Below are 17610 nucleotides of genomic sequence, written 5' to 3'. Positions count from 1 at the left end.
TCAAGTTTCGTAATGCGTACTATCAGTTTGATGATAATCGTTCCGAACCGAACATATCACGAAGTGAATTTCACTCGCATTGTCATATTGTTGTTATTAATTGCATAGAACAGGTTGAATCGATAAAATCTTCCTCTGTAGATGTTCGCGTTGAAATTGAAACAAACGAACCTATTCCAGCCAACACTACTCTGCATTGCATTATTATTCATGATCACATAATAAATTATAAACCACTAACGAATGGAGTATTTTTCTTCCAATAATCTTGCGCGAGTTTTTCTTCCTTTTTTCTTTCTAATAGTGTATATAAACGAGAGAGTGAAGATTCTCTGCTTCAGGTCTTCGATATCAAGCACACCATGAGTGCAAAACCCAAAGGAGTGATAGTTGACTTTCAGAGGTTACCTACTGGAGGTTACGAGATAGCCTGTTGTAATATAGATTCGTCTACATATGTGTTATCTACTGCTCTATTAGGTATGAGTGTACCTAATTTAGATTTTACGCTTACGTCGTTTTTCAATTTTCTCAGTGAACAACAATACCAATATCTGGTTGTGTGAAACTGTGTTAATGAGTTACGTCTATTAGCACTGCGAGAGTATCCTCGTACATGCATAATTGACTTGAACACTATAGAAGGTGTACCTGATTTAAGAACAATGCGTAACGAGTGTTTCCCTGTTGACTGTCCGCGCCATTTAGCACATGTTGCAAGACATTCAGGCAGCTGTGCTATGTTCAACGTTCACGCAGTTCATAGTTGGTTAAAATCGTCAGATGGTGTGATAAAAATAGTGTGTTCAGTGATAAACAAATTTAAGAAAGAAGTTGTGAGCAGATTCAATAAATATGAGTGGGCTTTCTTCCCTGAAAACATATTATCTATTTACGAACAACATCAGTTAAGTGCGCTCTGGCAGTATCTACCAGATCATCTGAAGGCAAACTTACACCAGGCTTGTCAGGATTCAGGAGCTAACAACAACGACATCGTCCGAGCTTGATATCAGCTACTAATACATCAATTATTAAAGTAGAAAAAAATAGATATAATACCATCCTTTTTTCCTTGCTTGTTTTTTTCGGTTTTATTCAGCTACTAACTAATTTATGATTTTTCTCCTCTGCAGGTCTCTCCTCATAGAGACAACAACAACAACAACAACAACAACAACAACAACAACGTCTGAGCTTGTTATTAGTTACTATTTCATCAATTATTAAGGTAAAGAAAAAAATTAGTTTCCTTTTTTTTCTTGCTTGCTTTTTCTGTTTTATGCTGCTATCAACTAATTTTTCTTTCTTTTTTCCCCCTCTGCAGGACTCTCCGCTGGTGGCGGTCGAAGATTCATTCTCTGCAGATCTCTCCTCGTGGTTGCAGTTACAAATTCAATCAAAAGTTTATATTTTGAAAATCCTCTATAGTTTACTATTCAATAAACTTGATTGTAAAAAAGAATTATTTCCCTTTTTTCATTCTCCTACTCCTACTTTAGTTAGAGTACAAGGTATAAAAGGAGAGGCTGCGCAGGATAGTTGAATGACAATCAACTTTTTGATCATCTAGTGTAGAGTTTTTATTTTTTCGAAAAAGAAAAAAGATTAAATAAAGGTTTACAATGCACTTTAATATATAAATGATAGAAAGTTAACTTACAGTACAATAGTAGTTAGTACAATAGTATACAATGTACTTAAACAGCGAGTGAAATTCTATAAGATTCCTTTTTTTCATAATTAAATAAATATAATAGTATGCAATGTACTTTAAAAGTATAAATATAGTACAATACATTGAATAAAAGAAACAGCAAGTGAAATGTTTGTCTAGTTTGAAATTCTATAAGATTACATTTTTTCTTTAATTAATTACAGAATGAAACAAAAGTTTCTAAAATAAAATGATTAAAGTAATCACAGGAGCTTCTTCTCTTATTACTTAATATTCACCTTCAGAGAAAATTACATTATTTTAATACAGAAGAGGAAACTGATGACAAAGTGGAGGAGGTGCTCACAAAAAAAAGCAAACCTACTTTGCAAGATAGCTATACTTTAGTTATACTTCTTTTCTCTGCAAGACTGTAATGTCCAAATGGTAATGTATTAATTTTGTTATCTGTGATGTACCTTTTGTCATCATTAGCTGTGAGTGCTAGTTTGTATTGACGAACCGTGAACACAGAATGAGAATTGGAAGTAATGCACACTTGTAGTTTGGTCACTTGTTCACCTTCATACAGACAACGTCTATACTGATCAATTGTAAAGTGATCGACAACATTTTTTTGACACCCTTAGCTTTACATGTAGGTTTCTCTTTTTCACACAACTTAATAGCATACATCTTTGGTCGCAAACCTACAAATTCTTCAACAATACTTCCACCGTTTTCATCCTTCTTCAAACCTATTTCACCTGAATTTTTTCCTTCAATTTGGAAAGGATTATTTTCATCATAATTTCCTGTATCAAACAAAACTGAATTTTCCTTCATAAACTCATATATATCAAATGAAAAATTGTATATCAAACTGTCGGTGTCAGTGTAGAGTAGTTGTGAGTTTGATTCTGTGTTACTCAAAATAACGTTGTAGTGAAAATCGTTCATTTTCATTTTTGACAAATCTAAAATTGTAGCACCGAGGTAAACCGGTTGATTGTGAAGAATTTGAAGTTTCTTCATTTCGATAACCATACACTGTTCGTCTACTATAATACGACGTTTGAAGTTTGCTCTTGAGATCAACGTACCTGCACCAGAACGACCCTCCCACTGTGTGACCCATCTGACGTCGCGCAGCTTCCTTACTTTCATTAATGAACGACCAAAAATTGCGTTATTCATTAATTTATAAAAACTTTTCTCGAACTCATTTTTTGCTAACTTACGTTTCTCTGTGTTCAAATCAATGTAGCATTTTAACCATGCGCTCTGATTAAACTGAATCGCTCTGTAAATGTGATCTACTTTCATACCTAATTCTACACACTGTTTTAATAGCCTATAATGAAGAACATACCGTTCCTTGTTGTAAAGAGTGCACATTAGTTTCGTAGATTTTTCAGGACACAATGGATAATCGGCATGTTTATCATGAAGTTCTGGCGGGTAGATTAAATCAACTTCTACCATAAACCCAACATCTGCTTCATCTCCTACATTCATAATGTCTAAATTCTCAACGTTTTCGACCCATTGAAAGCCACCCGTTGGAAGAAACTGCTGCATAGCGAATCCATACAAATTGTTCACGTCAAAGTACATTATGTATGATTCCGGTTTGGACTCATCGTATGTTAACATGCACTTGTTATTTGCTACTGCATGCCGCGTAACGCATTGCACATTACCACCGCGTATGGAGCGTTCAAAAAACTGCAGCATGTCGATATCTTGAAGTAATTCTAGCTGGACAGCTGTTATTTTCTTCATAGCACTCCATGCTATAGACGGTACCGTGTAGGAATGAGCGGCATCAATACCATATGTCTCTTTTCCACTCAATCTAAAGTTTTCAAATACATCGGCCAAGAGTAAAGTATCGATTTTTAAGTAAGGATCAGAATATTCACCCAACGATTTACAGTTAAACTTATTCCAAATAAGCTGAGCAAACGCGTAGTTTTCTTCCGAAACAGTTTCACCCTTTAAAGAGCTAAGGAATGAACTCCTTGACGGTAAACTACTGTCGTCTAACACCTCCATACTAGTAACATATTCGTATGGAAATATCCCTTTCCGAGAAGCGAGTTTAAACTGTAAATCATCGGTGAAATACCGTCTCGTTACAAGCTATGACTCGTCACTAAGTAATAGGGACATTTTGTCCAGCGAAAAAGGAATAAAGTTGTAAGTGTCTATAAATCTTAGCTCAACACACTGTCTTTGGTTATAACGTATAAAGTTTGAAAATCCTTTGTATCGTTCCACGTTCACTGCCAATAGTTTAATGTTCGTTCTGCGATTTGTCACAACATCCCCTCCCTTCCTATGCAGTTCTCTAATTATGAAATGACCATCATAGGCTGTCAAATTATGGAATGCTACCAGCAAGATAGAAATTTTACGATACTGTAAGTTACACAATTGATGTGCTGATCCCCTGTAAACACCCGTTAAATGACAATGATCGCGAACCTTAATTTCATTATCTGCAATTTCCTTCTCACATATGTGACATAATGTAGACGAAAGAAATTCATTTTCTTGCTCAACAGTTAATGGTAACATTGGTTTCGTTTCAAAATAATAGGGTGCAAGCGTGTCCACCAAGTTATACATCTCATCTACGAACCATTTTACACAATCACTACCTCGATAGAGTTTGAAAGAGCACAAATCTCTGTCAAAACTACAGTGTAAATAATATGCTTCGCTGTATGGCACATGTTCGTGAATTGGAGTTGAATGTGAGGTGTCATCACTTGGAAAACAAGTAGACACAGGTTTCAGTATGCATTCTGTGTCAGCATACACAATAAAAGGCACTGTCTCTTTAACCTTATACTCGGTAAAATACACTAGCCGTTCCCTATCCGAGGGCATTATACATTTGCCCACCGGAAATTGTATACAGTTATTAGTATGCAAAGCTAATTTTTCCTTATTAGAAAAGTAAGACAAACACCGTCTGCAAATATAAATTCTATTATGGTTCTTCGTAAGAGATGAGCGCACAAGACGTGGAAGATTCTTAATCAAACAAAAGTGATACTTCTCACTGTCGCCAATCTGAAGCATTAGAAGATCTACGATCTTTTCACACGTTTTATGTGAAATGTACAAAGGTACAAGAGTAAACTCTTTTTTTGTCATCATTCCGTCCTATGCACACCCAGTTGTTCTCGTCATACTGCGCTCCGAATACATTCACGGCGATTTCGTTTTGATCTTCAAATTTTCTCATGTATCTCATTTCCATCGGGATTGGTATGTCTTTTAAAATTAAAATTGCATTATAATGTGGATAAGAAGAAATGCGATCTACATGATGTTTAGCTGGAACTAAGCCAGCAACTACACTCCACGCAAAGCAAGCATCTCGTGTGTTCTGCAGATCAATAACTGCTTTCTTGTTTCGAATTGCTGTAGGCAACGTTAGACTAGTTGGCGACTTGCCCACGTGAAAACCTACATTTTTATTAATGTTTATCCGCAATTCGCGAATTCGTAGCAGAGACCATCCTGAATCACGAGCCTCGAACTCTGATAATTTTTTCAGAATCGGTTTCGTTACATGTTCGTTGTACCATTCTCTTAAATTAGTACCTTCAGTAATTTCAGCGTTCCTTGAATGAAAATAATTGTTATCGATTTTATCGTGAAGGACATGTGTGCAGAGAATGGTATTTACTTTTAATGCTTGTGTCTTGAGTGCTTCCTTCACGTATTTATTAAACCACACGTAAGATTTATCTAGGATCTCTTCGGGGAGTAAGAAATCATTGTTAACATTTACCACCGCTAGTGTGTACACTCTGCGTCGAAAAGCTTCCTCGATTTGTTTACACTGGAAAGCAGACAAATCTTCTATCTGAAAAGTTAGTCCATTAACAGCGCGAGCGTGAATATAAGTTTCTAACATCTGATTACGCATTTCCTCCAGCTCGTTAAGATTTTCAATCAGCTTGAACTGAGCTTCTTCTCGCTCCTCGCTAGGTTCGAACCGATATGAAATTAGTATTGATCCATTTACCTCCCTCATAAACTCGCGAATGCGTTCAAACGCTCTATCAAAATGATCTTGCATTCTTCCCGCATCTTCATCTGTCTATAAATTAATGTCTAGTTTTCTACGTTTGCTCGAAGGATACTCCATGACTACAAAAAAAATTACGATTTGATGCTAAATTTTTCTGCGATCTCAAGACAAGTCCAGCAGTTGCTGTAGCAACGACTTATCAAGAATGTACAATCCGTCATTACACAGTATAACCATCGAGCTAGGTTACTCCCTTCTACATCGAGTGAACAGTGTACAGCTTCACTTGGAAACTCGTCCTGAAGCTTCCCTAACAATGTATTCCGGTAATAGGAAATTTTATTCGATTCTTGTGAAGAAAAGGAAAATTCAATTTTATAAATTTCTTCGAATCTATTATACCCAAGAAATAGTACAAAATGTTCATTACTTGAAAATTCACTCAAAAGAAATCGCACTACAGCAGCTGTCACTTCCTGCTGGCTTTCGTAAGCTTTACTCAGGTTCGTCACATATACTGTATAATTAAAAAGAGGAGCCCCTGTTTTCCATAGTTCAATACAATTAGCACTCAATTCTTGTTGTTGTTGTGCGCTCAGTTGTCCCGCTACATCTTCAACAGGCTGTGAAGTAGCGACCACATCCTCCTCTCGATGTACTTGCACACCCTGAGATCTAATATAACTAAACTGTCTCTCAAGATGGCCTTGACTTATTTTATACAGAGGAAAATTTTCTGATTAGTCCCCGACAAAGGAATCGTACATTAAAATTGTGCTCTCAATACCAATTAGAAACCCCCAAATCCTGTCTTTCTGGTGGATAAGTACATGGGCTTGTCACTGAATCCCTCCTGTAGCTGCATAATGTGCTGTTTGGCCCTCAAAAGGAAATCTTTGATTTCAGAAATATTCTGTAAATTTAGAACTTTCTTAAAGTATTTACCCCTTATACTCCTAGAATTTAGAACATCAAAGAGAATGTTAAATATCAGTATAAATTCTGCTGTAGCCTCACAACCCTGGAAACCTTCAATGTCTTTACTTGAACATTAGAGTAGACCATCACAAACAGAATGACTTAAAACTTGTGCAGCTAAGTTGACTTTGTTCTCTAGATACATACCTTCCTTTTGTTGCAACTCGTTCAACATCTCAAAAAATTCCACTCCATTACCTCACCTGACTCATTACGTAAGTATTTCTTGTCGCCTAAAGTATTCCTAATTCATTTCAACATGTGGGAAGCATCCAGAAAAAATAAACTGGCTGTTTGATAACTGGGTGGGGGGAATGATTAACCATGTTATTTACATCTAAGTTACTACCCAGGTTTTCAGCTGAAGCAATATTTCTTGCAGGCCCATCACAAGGTAATGAAGTCACTGTCACACCAGAATCATGCAGGAATTTCAAACACTGTTCTGTAAGAGCGCTTATTTTTTCAGCTTTTATGCCATGCACAAAAAGGATCCTAAAGGAACCTTCCAGGAATTATTCACAAATACCAAGTGAAAAACTAAGTCTTCTGAAGTTAATGGCGCTGATTCATCTACATTATTAATCCTAACATTTACAGACCCGTGAAATTTGTTGCCATCCCGTTCCATATGTTTCCTTAGAGCCATGGAATCAAATAAAAGTGCACAAATCTTAGCGCCTGTGTATGATTTAAATACCTGAAAGGCTTCAGCACAGAACCCAGGATTAGCATCTACACTTTGATACCATCGAGATAATGTTCTAGGGTGTGGAAGACAAGTGTCAAAAGTGTTTCTCACAAGTAAATATGAGTTTGGAGGAAGAAAATGAAGAGTAATTGGAAATGCTTTTAACTTCTCATCATACAGCTTTTGCACTTTGTTACATGAAGCCTTACCTTGTTGTCGTTTATGCATACACAATGAGGTATCTGACAACCACATATCATTTCACAGTACTCATTATCTATCAGAGCCTTCTTTTCAAGACTATCTACAAAGTACTTAGTTCAGCCACCCTTTTCTTCATTCGCCTCTTTTTCTGGTGCAATAATTTTATGTTATTTCTGTATGCAATTTCTTTGGTTTTCATACGAGCTATTTGGGCACTAAAACACGTTTCTGCACTTTTATTACAGATAGATTTTTCCACAACATGTACTTCCTGGACTGCTGTAGAGGAGTCTAATGAACGCATTTCCATAGGCTTTGTGATTTTATGGACCCCCTCTCCTGTAAAATAAATCTAAAATATAGTAGCCTTACTCTATAAATATGTATTTCTACACATTTCTCACATCAAACTGCTAGAATGAAGAGAAACTCACCTTTGATTTTATCTGTAAGTACTTTGGGAAAGCAGGAAACACAGATGGCCTCAGCCTTACGGCACGCAATGAAGTACGATCAAAATCACATTCAGTGTATTCAGTATATTGAGCTGAACATATGGTGCTGAAAGGTGTGGGGGACCAATTTTCCCTTCGTATAGCTCTTATCCATTTCTTCCGTCGTTCATTATCTAAGTGAAAACTGTAAATGATACAGGTTTTTTTGAAGCTATACTGCATGTGCAAGGGGATAACGATTCGGCACTGAATATTCGCAAAAACGTACTGATTACAAGTGAAAAGTTATCCCTGGTATTTTTTTCGACGCTCTGTTTGCACATACATACGCTATACAAGTCGACATTTTAAAATCATAACACAAACTTCCTTTTTTATTTTTTTAAATTTTTACTTCGCACGTGGTGTACTGCTCACTTACACTGACTGGTCTCCTTTGTTATGGTACATGCAACATGGCGGCTGCTTGTGTACACTTACTCAAGTCAATCTGCACATTGCCTACTCTATGTAATTCCGTCTTCGTTAGTCTGATGCTATAGGAGATTATCTTAGTTTACTGCAGAATCGTAGCATTGTATCCCGCTCAGAATGTGATATTCTTTGATATTTTTAATAATGGCGGAAAATGAATAGTGGGGTGCAAGGATCATGTAGGGAGGTGTGTTTCATTTTATAACTCGAGGTTGTTTGCGCACGTGTTACCGTGTTGGTTCATTCGTGTATTTCTGAATTTCTACGTTGAGGAGTGGAGGGCTGTACTTTTATATAAGAATGATATAGTATTTCATTTTATTTACTGGATTTGATTAGTATTAGGCGTTGTTTATGTGAAAACAGTGTGCTGAATCTACTCTTTTTTTCCAATATAATTCATTAGCGTAGCAGCCGTGAAGCTTGAATGAAAAACGTTCCTGGGTGAAAAGGTGGAAAATGTTTCTGAATCTATGAATGTTATTATTTTCGTGAATCTCCGTGTTTTTTGGCAGGTGTTTGACTGTTTTCCTTCGTGTAGCTGGGTATAAGAAATAAGCGAGAATGAATCAGAGTGCGAGTTTCAGTAACAGTAAACCTTCAGGTCCAGAGAACCAGTTTCTGCTTAATGAGACAGTACCAAAGAATGGGTCAACACCACGAGGAACAAGAAAAAGTAAGGGAATTAGGCTATTTTAGTAGACTTGTTTTGTATGCATGTATAATCGTAGATCCAGTTGAAATATGCATGGCTGGAAGAAGTGATTTTTTTTAAAGTTACACCTTTGCTAATTTCTGTTAATTTTCGCTTTCTAGTGATTTCCTGCTGAATAACTTCTGCCCTTTACTTCAAAATTCTCATTAACTTAATGTTGTCTAAAGAAATAAAAGCAACATCTAACGTAGGTGTGTTATTAGATGAAGTCGAGATCACCAGCAGTGTGTACACCATTGCCAGGGTAAAACTATTATTGAATGAAAACGGGTCGAAGGGGGAGTTCTGTCTGTTCCTCTTATTGCCATGAATGGGATTCAAGAGATTACTCTTAGTCCTCTCATGCTGTGTCTGTTAGGTCATCAGCCCAGAGGCTGATTGGATCCTCAAATGCACCACCAAAGGCTATGCAGTTATAGGGAAACCGCAAAAACCAATGGTAGAGCCCAAATGAGACGTACTAGGCAAGGTAAGGAGTGAGGTAGTTTGCCATTGCTTTCCTCACTGGGCCAGCTGGTGCTACTGCAGCACGACTGATCCTATGAGCAACACCTTTTATAACACTCAGACAGGCTCGCAAGATTATGTGGGCCTGTCGCAGGGCCGTTGGGAAGACTTGGGGCCTAAGACCTAAGGTGGTCCAGTGGCTCTATATCTCCATTGTACGGCCCACGATCACCTATGCATCTATAGTCTGGTGGCCAGGCTCAGAGAGTAAAACTGTGAGCACCAAGTTAAACAGTGTCCAAAGACTTGCATGTCTAGGAATAACAGGGGCACTGGATACTACACCATTATGTGCAATGGAGGCCATCCTAGGTTTTCCCCCCTTACATTTATATGTTAAGGTAATAGCGGGAATGAGTGCCTATCGCCTTTGGTCACTCGGAGGATGGTCCTTCAAAAACCCGAATAGAGGTCATACCTCTATTCTTACAAGACTTCACCAGACTTGCCCTATGACAATGATGATCGGGGATCTGATGAAGCCTAGCTTTAATTTGAATTATAAATTCACAGTGGTGATACCCACAAGGGAGGAGTGGGCCGCGGACGCTGGGGCCCGTCTTAAGTCTGGGGGCTGTACATGGTACACAGATGGCTCACGGACGGAGACGGGCACAGGCGCCGGGGTCTGGGGGCCTAAGACAAGGCTCTCCCTTCCTATGGGTAAATATGCTACTGTTTTCCAGGCTGAAGTATACGCAATACTAGCCTGTGCTTTAAATATATGGAATATGCCTGGACACAGAAGACACATAACTATTTGTACTGATAGCCAGGCAGCGCTAAAAGCACTATGTGCAGTTAAAACAACATCAAAACTGGTATGGGAATGCCAAAGGATGTTAGATCAGCTGTGTGAGCTTAGCTAAGTTACCCTATTATGGGTTTCTGGGCACACAGGTATCAGTGGAAATGAAGAAGCTGACAAACTAGCGAAACAGGGCTCAATGGGTTCCTTCACAGGACCAGAGCCCTTCCTGGGAGTGTCACTCCGAAGTGTGAGACTGGCAATATCCCAATGGATAAACCAGTCTCACCTAGATATTAGGAAGAGGTTAACCATAGCAAGACAGGCACGTGAACTTATCAAAGGGCCTAGTCAAAGCTATAAAAAGGTCCTAATGAATTTGAATAGGACCAGAATGAGAATGGTAGTTGGACTGTTAACAGGCCACAATACCTTACAGACACACCTACACATCATGAAAATCACCCAGGATCCGATGTGTAGAAGATGCGGTAAGGAGGAGGAGACCTCCGCGCATGTGTTATGTCAGTGCGAGGCTTTTGCAAGCACTAGACATCGATACCTGGGCTCACATTTTGTGAGCCTGGAGGACATCAGGAATGCCAAAATCCGGACACTGGTATCCTTTATAGGAGCACTAGGGCTGGACTAGGCAAACCCGTTCAAGGGGCACAAAGGGTCTTCATAGACCTACGTGTGGAGCTCTGCGAAAACAGGGCTCACCCATTTCTTATCTATCTATCTATCTAACACTCAGACAGTAGTTGTGCTCCAAATGTCATTACTCAGCACCACCCATACCCCAGGAGCTTCCATATTGTCACAGCCATAGATGAGACTGGGACTTCGGTGGAAGCTACACTTTGTTCTGGCCTGTGCCAACAGACGGATGCAAAAATACTGTGTCCATCAAGAAATGGCAACAGGCGGTCCTGTCATGATAGTGATGAAATGGGCTAAAAATAATTTATCTTGTTGATTAATATATTGAATGGTTGTTCTAATGATGAAGTATAAAAGCCAATCAATACCTGATCAAAAATAGACAGAAGAAATGTTCTTATGTTAAGTCAAGAAAAAAATGAGGTGTTAAATATGCAGAGAAATGGACAGCCTGTAGGTTCCAATGAAAGCAGAGTAGAACAACTGAAAATGACTGATAAATTTAATTCTCATATCTTGGGAGTACTGCTAATGCTTCCATTGACATTGAACTCTTCAGTAGTACATACATATCCCACGTTGTTCCATCTATATGACGGGTCAGCGAATGAAGCCCCTCCACCAACTTCTGTCTTTGTACTTTTTTCCTTCTTCAGTATTGTTCCAGTCCCCTCCTTGTTGGTGATTGTCGTTTTTCACCATGTCTGTATATTGCATTCTTGGCCGCCCTCTTGGTCTTGAATATTTTGACTGCAGATCTTATATTTTTCTGGGTATGCGATTAGGATCCATCTTTCGCATGTGACCATACCATTTGAGTCTACGCAGAGTTATGTAATTCTGCCAACCTGAGCCATCCATCCCCTTGATGTTCTCATTCTGAATTTTATCTCGTCTTGTTTTGCCAATCATCGCTTGGACGAATCTCATTTCAGCTGCCTGAATCCTTGCTTCATCCTTTTTCCTCATGGTCCAGGTCTCACTCCCATTTGTCAAAATTGGCACGTAGTAAATCAGATAAATTGCTCGCTTGCATTTCAGTGGTACTTTGGGGTTCTATATTAGGTCTCGGGCAACTCTATAGAATGTTCCCCCAGCTTGAATCCTGCTGGTAAGTTCCCGTTCAATGGAGCCTGTTGCTGATATCATGAACTCTTCAGTAATAGCCTATCTAAGCAGTAGTAGCCTGTCTAAATTGGAGTAAACTTCTTGGAATAGGAGACAATGTCTGGAGTACCATTGTAGTGCAAAATACCATTCAACAAACTTGCTTCATACCTATCTTGCGGTAGGAGGCCATGACAAATATGTGTTGACATAAGGAATAAGTTTTCAGAAATGTAATGGATGTGACTAAATGGTATAGCTCCAGCCCTAGAGACAAGATATTTCTAATATTATAAGTGGAAATGAATGAAATCTTACTTGGAATGCATCTCAGAGGGCCGGGCTGAGTGGCTCAGACGGTTAAGGCGCTGGCCTTCTAACCCCAACTTGGCAGGTTCGATCCTGGCTCAGTCCGGTGGTATTTGAAGGTGCTCAAATACGACAGCCCCGTGTCGGTAGATTTACTGGCACGTAAAAGAACTCCTGTGGGACTAAATTCCGGCACCTCGGCGTCTCCGAAGACCTTAAAATAGTAGTTAGTGGGACGTAAAGCAAATAACATTATTATTATTGCATCTCGGAGGAGAGATGTGTTCATTGCGATGTCCAGGAACCCACCATCCCGCCCCAAGAACTACATTTACTTTATAACCTAATGAAGAGTATTACTGGCTATTTTCATTTCTGAAGTAGCTACTTGCATTCCTATTGGCCAACGTAAATTAGCACGTGATCTCATTCCCGTCAATAATGTGAATCGTAATCCGTTACCAACCCCAACACAATGAAAACGGTCCCTATATCACAGGTCTTTGTCCAGATCCTATCCTAACTGTCCGCACGGCAAGAACCACTCCAGACCAATGGTCTTGTCCAGGTCCTATCCTAACCGTCCGTACGGCAAGAACCAGTCCAGAGCAGTCATGTTTTCATACAAAACTAGAGGCCTAGGGTTGCTTCGCGGCTTCTAATCTGGGACCCCCTTTGCTTGCCCCTGTATCACAAGTCTTGTACAGATCCTATCCTAACCGTTTGCATGGCAAGAACCACTCCAGACCAGTGGGCTTGTTCAGGTCCTATCTTAACCATCTTCACGGCAAGAAGCAGTACAGACCAATCGTGTTTCCACACGAAACTAGAGGCCTAGGGCTGCTTCGTGGCTTCTAACCTGGGGACGGGCTTACGCCCCCAGACACCCCTTGTTTGTCCCTATATCACTGGTCTTGTCCAGGTCCTATTCTAACCGTACGCACGGCAAGAACAAGTCCTCACCAGTCGTGTAACAATAATCATCACCACCAGCTTCCGAAGTACCACTAGCTCTTTAGTTCCTAAGTACACAGGTTGGCACCACTGAACGCTGCTTGACAACATCCTTCCTGAGACGGCCGTGAGCGTGTAAACAAATGACACTCGTTCCATGGTTGTGGAAACCTTGTATTGAGAGCTAAAGTAATGATGACTGAATTCATTTTATTGGTTTTGCATTTGTAGTTCTCACAAATTCATCTATTTGTAATATGTGATTCATGCAATGACTCGATGACTGTGCTTGGTCCACTGATGTGTCTGTTGCTCGCCCTGCTGTCATCTATCCACTGTAATCGTACTTTGAATACCGGTATGCAATACCACTTTTGATCAATAAAGAAAAATAAGTTAAAAAAATTAAGGTTTTCAATTGACTTTGAATAGGAGGCCATTCATTGAATGCCATTGTAGTGCAAATGATCATGTCCGAAACTTGCTTCATACCACTCTTCCCGCCACCAGTCGCACACCATCAGCTATACTACACACACCGCAGCGCGAGGTAAGCGTCCTTTCACTTTATGTTAACCTTTTCCTATCTCCGTTTTTTGTTTTTACTGGCTTTCTCCATTTTAACAGGTCCAATTTGGTTTCCGCTAAGAACCGAGAATTAATACATCCACGCGCAGTGTCCACCTTCTTCTTAACCAGAAATTCAAAAATAACTTCATGTCGAACAATCAACAACGCAGCTGGTCAACACAGCTTTAATACACCAAATGCCTAATTTCTCTGCTTAAGCTGATCAGTGTCAAGCCGACTCGGCATTAAAAGAGTATCACTTTGTACTCTCCAGACTTTGTACATACTTGTATATATGTTTATATGTGTTATTTTACATTGTATTCTTTAGTACGAGGACTACTGATATCCATGAGTTTATATTTTTACAACACTAAGTACCCCACGTGTACTTTGTTCCAAACTTCTTTGTATATATATTCCTCGTATTATTATTAATTACTACTCACCTGTACCATACTAACATTTCTCATCTCATTACCACACTTCACTTTATAAATTATTACAGTTAAAAATAACATGTTTTAGGATTCGACAAAACTTATGTGTGCTTTAATATGGCTGATGATGACCCCTAGGTGGGTCGAAACTAGTTTCATGTAATTTATAATATTGCAAATACATATTAGTATTGAATAGGTGGAAACCTTTACTGTGTTACTATTCATATGTTATTCTCAGTTCAATACGGACCAACAACATGAAATTCATAACCCTTGATGATTTGACTTCCTCGGCAGAAAGAAACTTCTAGAGAAACTTGGAACCCTTCGTTGGGAAATCACATCTGCTGGTGAGTATATAAAAAAAATGATGATAAATGATTTTATCTCAACATCATAAGAGATCACTCACACAAGTAGTGTTCTGCAAGGAGACCCGGTCAGTCCACTATTGTTCAAGGTTGCAAACTCTGACATCTCAAATGCTGTACAGATGACAGCCACCATTGTATCGTTGTACATGTATGCCAATGATATGATCCTTAACATCAACAAGGAGAGATTACCTGTAGAATGTTCTAAGTTCTGTATCAAGTTGGGCAGAAGGAAAACCAGTACGCCTGCAGATGATCTTCAGATGGGGAGGAAGAATAGCTGAGTAAGATACTATAGTATGCAACGACCACCCTCTGAAAATAGTTAACACAATTGAATACCTAGCTATCACTCTAAAAAAATGAATAATTCCTTCAAAGCACAGGTGAAGGGAAGATCTACAGCAGCAATAAAGACATCAAGAACATTCAGCAGCTATCAGTTGAACCAGCATTGACCTTGTTTTACGCCAACCTTATGCCAATCCTGAAGGTCAGAATTGAGATGCTCTGGCTTAAATTTGTATTAAATGACCTATCTACTACAGAGAAAGTTAAAGCCCACTTCCTGAAAGTATCCATGTCTTTCATAATATACTCCATCAAGCCCGGCTTATGAATTAGTGAGAGAATCTTTCCTGATTCAGGACCTCAGAATGAAATCCTCCTTGCCATCTATATATATAAAATAAGAGTTTTGTCTGTACATTGCTCAGAATTTAAAAAGGATGGTATTTCTGTAACAGTCACGTTCACAGTAACAAGGAAATGCACTTTTTACTTTTCCGTAATTTCTGTCTGTCTGTATGTATGTACATGCATCACAGGAAAACGGCTGAAGAGAATTTAATGAAAATCGGAATGCAAAGTCTGGGAATAAGTCGCTACAATCTAGGCTATAAATAATTTTGTTCATGCTGACTGAAATGGTAGTTTAGGGGAAGGCCTAAATTTAATTCTAAAATATTTATGTTATTTATGTTATCAGTATGTGAAGTTGGGGAATAAGTCGCTACAATCTAGGCCATAAATAATTGTACTCATGTTGAGAAAAAATAGTTTAGGGCAAGGCCGAAAATGGAATTCTCAAATATTTATGTTATTTGTGGTCCTACCGTAATGAAAATCGGGATGCAAAGTCACTATAATCTAGGCCATAAATAATTTTATTCATGCTGAGTGAAATGGTAGTTTAGGGGAAGGCCTAAAATTTAATTCCCAAATAATTATGTTATTAGTGGTCGTATCTATAAAAACTACATAACTAAATTTATATTGTATTATATTTCTGATCATTTATGTCTTATACATTGTTACCGTACCGAATATGCTCACAGAGATATTTGTAAATTTGAATTTTTGTTACCAAGTCCATATCAGCGCTGAGTCACAAGAAAATGGGTAAACAGGATTTAATGAAAATCGGTATGTAAAGTCGGAGAATAAGGAACTACAGTCTACGCTATAAATAATTTTATAAGGTGCCCTAATATCACAGAGTCGAAAGAAAACTAAATGTGAAGGCCTACAATATAGAAAGCTCATAATATTTATCAACAGTAACATTGCATTGACCATTGTTTGTTGTGATGTGCTTTGTGTCTTCTGTTGCCACTCATCTACGATAGATGGGATTGCTGCGTACCGAGTATTTTTTAAAATTTGCCTTACGTTGCACAGATACAGATAGGTCTTATGGCGACGATGGGATAGGAAAGGGCTAGGAGTGTCAAGAAGCGGCCATGGCCTTAATTAAGGTACAGCTCCATCATTTTCCTGGTGTGAAAATGGGAAACCATGGAATACCATCTTCGGTGCTGCCTACATTGGGGTTTGAATCCACTATCTCGGGGATGCAAGCTCACAGCTATATGCCCCTAACCACACGGCCAACTCGTCCGGTCATACAGAGTTTAACAGTCCGCCTGAATATTGGCAGGAAGTAGCTGGGGACATAGATAACTTTCTTCTTTAGCATGCCATTCCTCTGGTTCATAAATTTTCTGATACTACTGGTACATAACACACTGGTTCGTCATAGCATTCAAGCTATTCAATCCCCGTTCTGAGGCATTGATTGGAATGAGCAGTGTGGATATTTAACGGAGTAATGGCAGATGAGTGTTCACGGTTGTCTGCGGCCTGGTCATTCCAGTTCTGGAACTTTGGACTGTAGATCGGCATCGTAGTTCTATTTATTAAAAGTGAGAAAATGTGCAGTTTTTCATTTGATTGAGTATTTTACATGATAACATTGCTTTTAATCGCCACTTTCCTACTGACGTTTCTGTAATGACCTATGTTGACTTCAGTTAGGAAAACCACCAAGTCAGTCTTTCTGAGAATACCGTAGCGAAGCACGGGTACATCAGCTAGTCTACTAATAACTCAACAAAACTTTTGGATGAAAGACATAGAAGAGAATTACGGAGTGAATTCTACAGAACAGATGCCATGTTAACAACAGACTAACCATAACCTGAGATACATTGTGACACGCTTTGCAGTCCATGGCTACCTCTGCAAAATGTGTGAACAAACCGTTTCATGAACCTGACATCAAATGTGTTTGTGAACTGTGCAATGGACATGGACTGATACCTCGCTAAGAATTGCAAACAACTAGGAAGATCATTAACAGGCTTTTGTACATCTGAATGACCTATCCTTATGCACATTGTTGTTATTATTGTTGTGACAGACTTGA

At 38.8% G+C, this 17610-nt stretch overlaps 1 protein-coding gene across 4 annotated transcripts in view; it reads left to right on the top strand.

Annotated features, from left to right (window-relative positions):
- Positions 1-8589: 8589 nt before the first annotated feature.
- The window catches only part of Ent2 (Equilibrative nucleoside transporter 2), a 380023-nt gene continuing 371002 nt past the window's right edge, over positions 8590-17610 (top strand). For 2 of the 4 annotated variants that reach the window (XM_067151422.2, XM_068228633.1), the window contains exon 1: positions 8671-9189. In XM_067151422.2, the coding sequence (XP_067007523.1) occupies positions 9078-9189 (112 nt within the window). In that variant the 5' untranslated portion in view covers positions 8671-9077. Of the gene's footprint in view, positions 9190-17610 lie in introns of all 4 variants that reach the window. The other 2 variants (XM_068228631.1, XM_068228632.1) reach the window with 2 other exon arrangements.

This window comes from Anabrus simplex, chromosome 7 (genome assembly GCF_040414725.1).
Source record: "Anabrus simplex isolate iqAnaSimp1 chromosome 7, ASM4041472v1, whole genome shotgun sequence".
In the NCBI taxonomy this organism is placed as follows: domain Eukaryota; kingdom Metazoa; phylum Arthropoda; class Insecta; order Orthoptera; family Tettigoniidae; genus Anabrus; species Anabrus simplex.
Note: the sequence above shows the minus strand (reverse complement) of the source record. Positions and strands in the feature narration are given on the sequence as shown.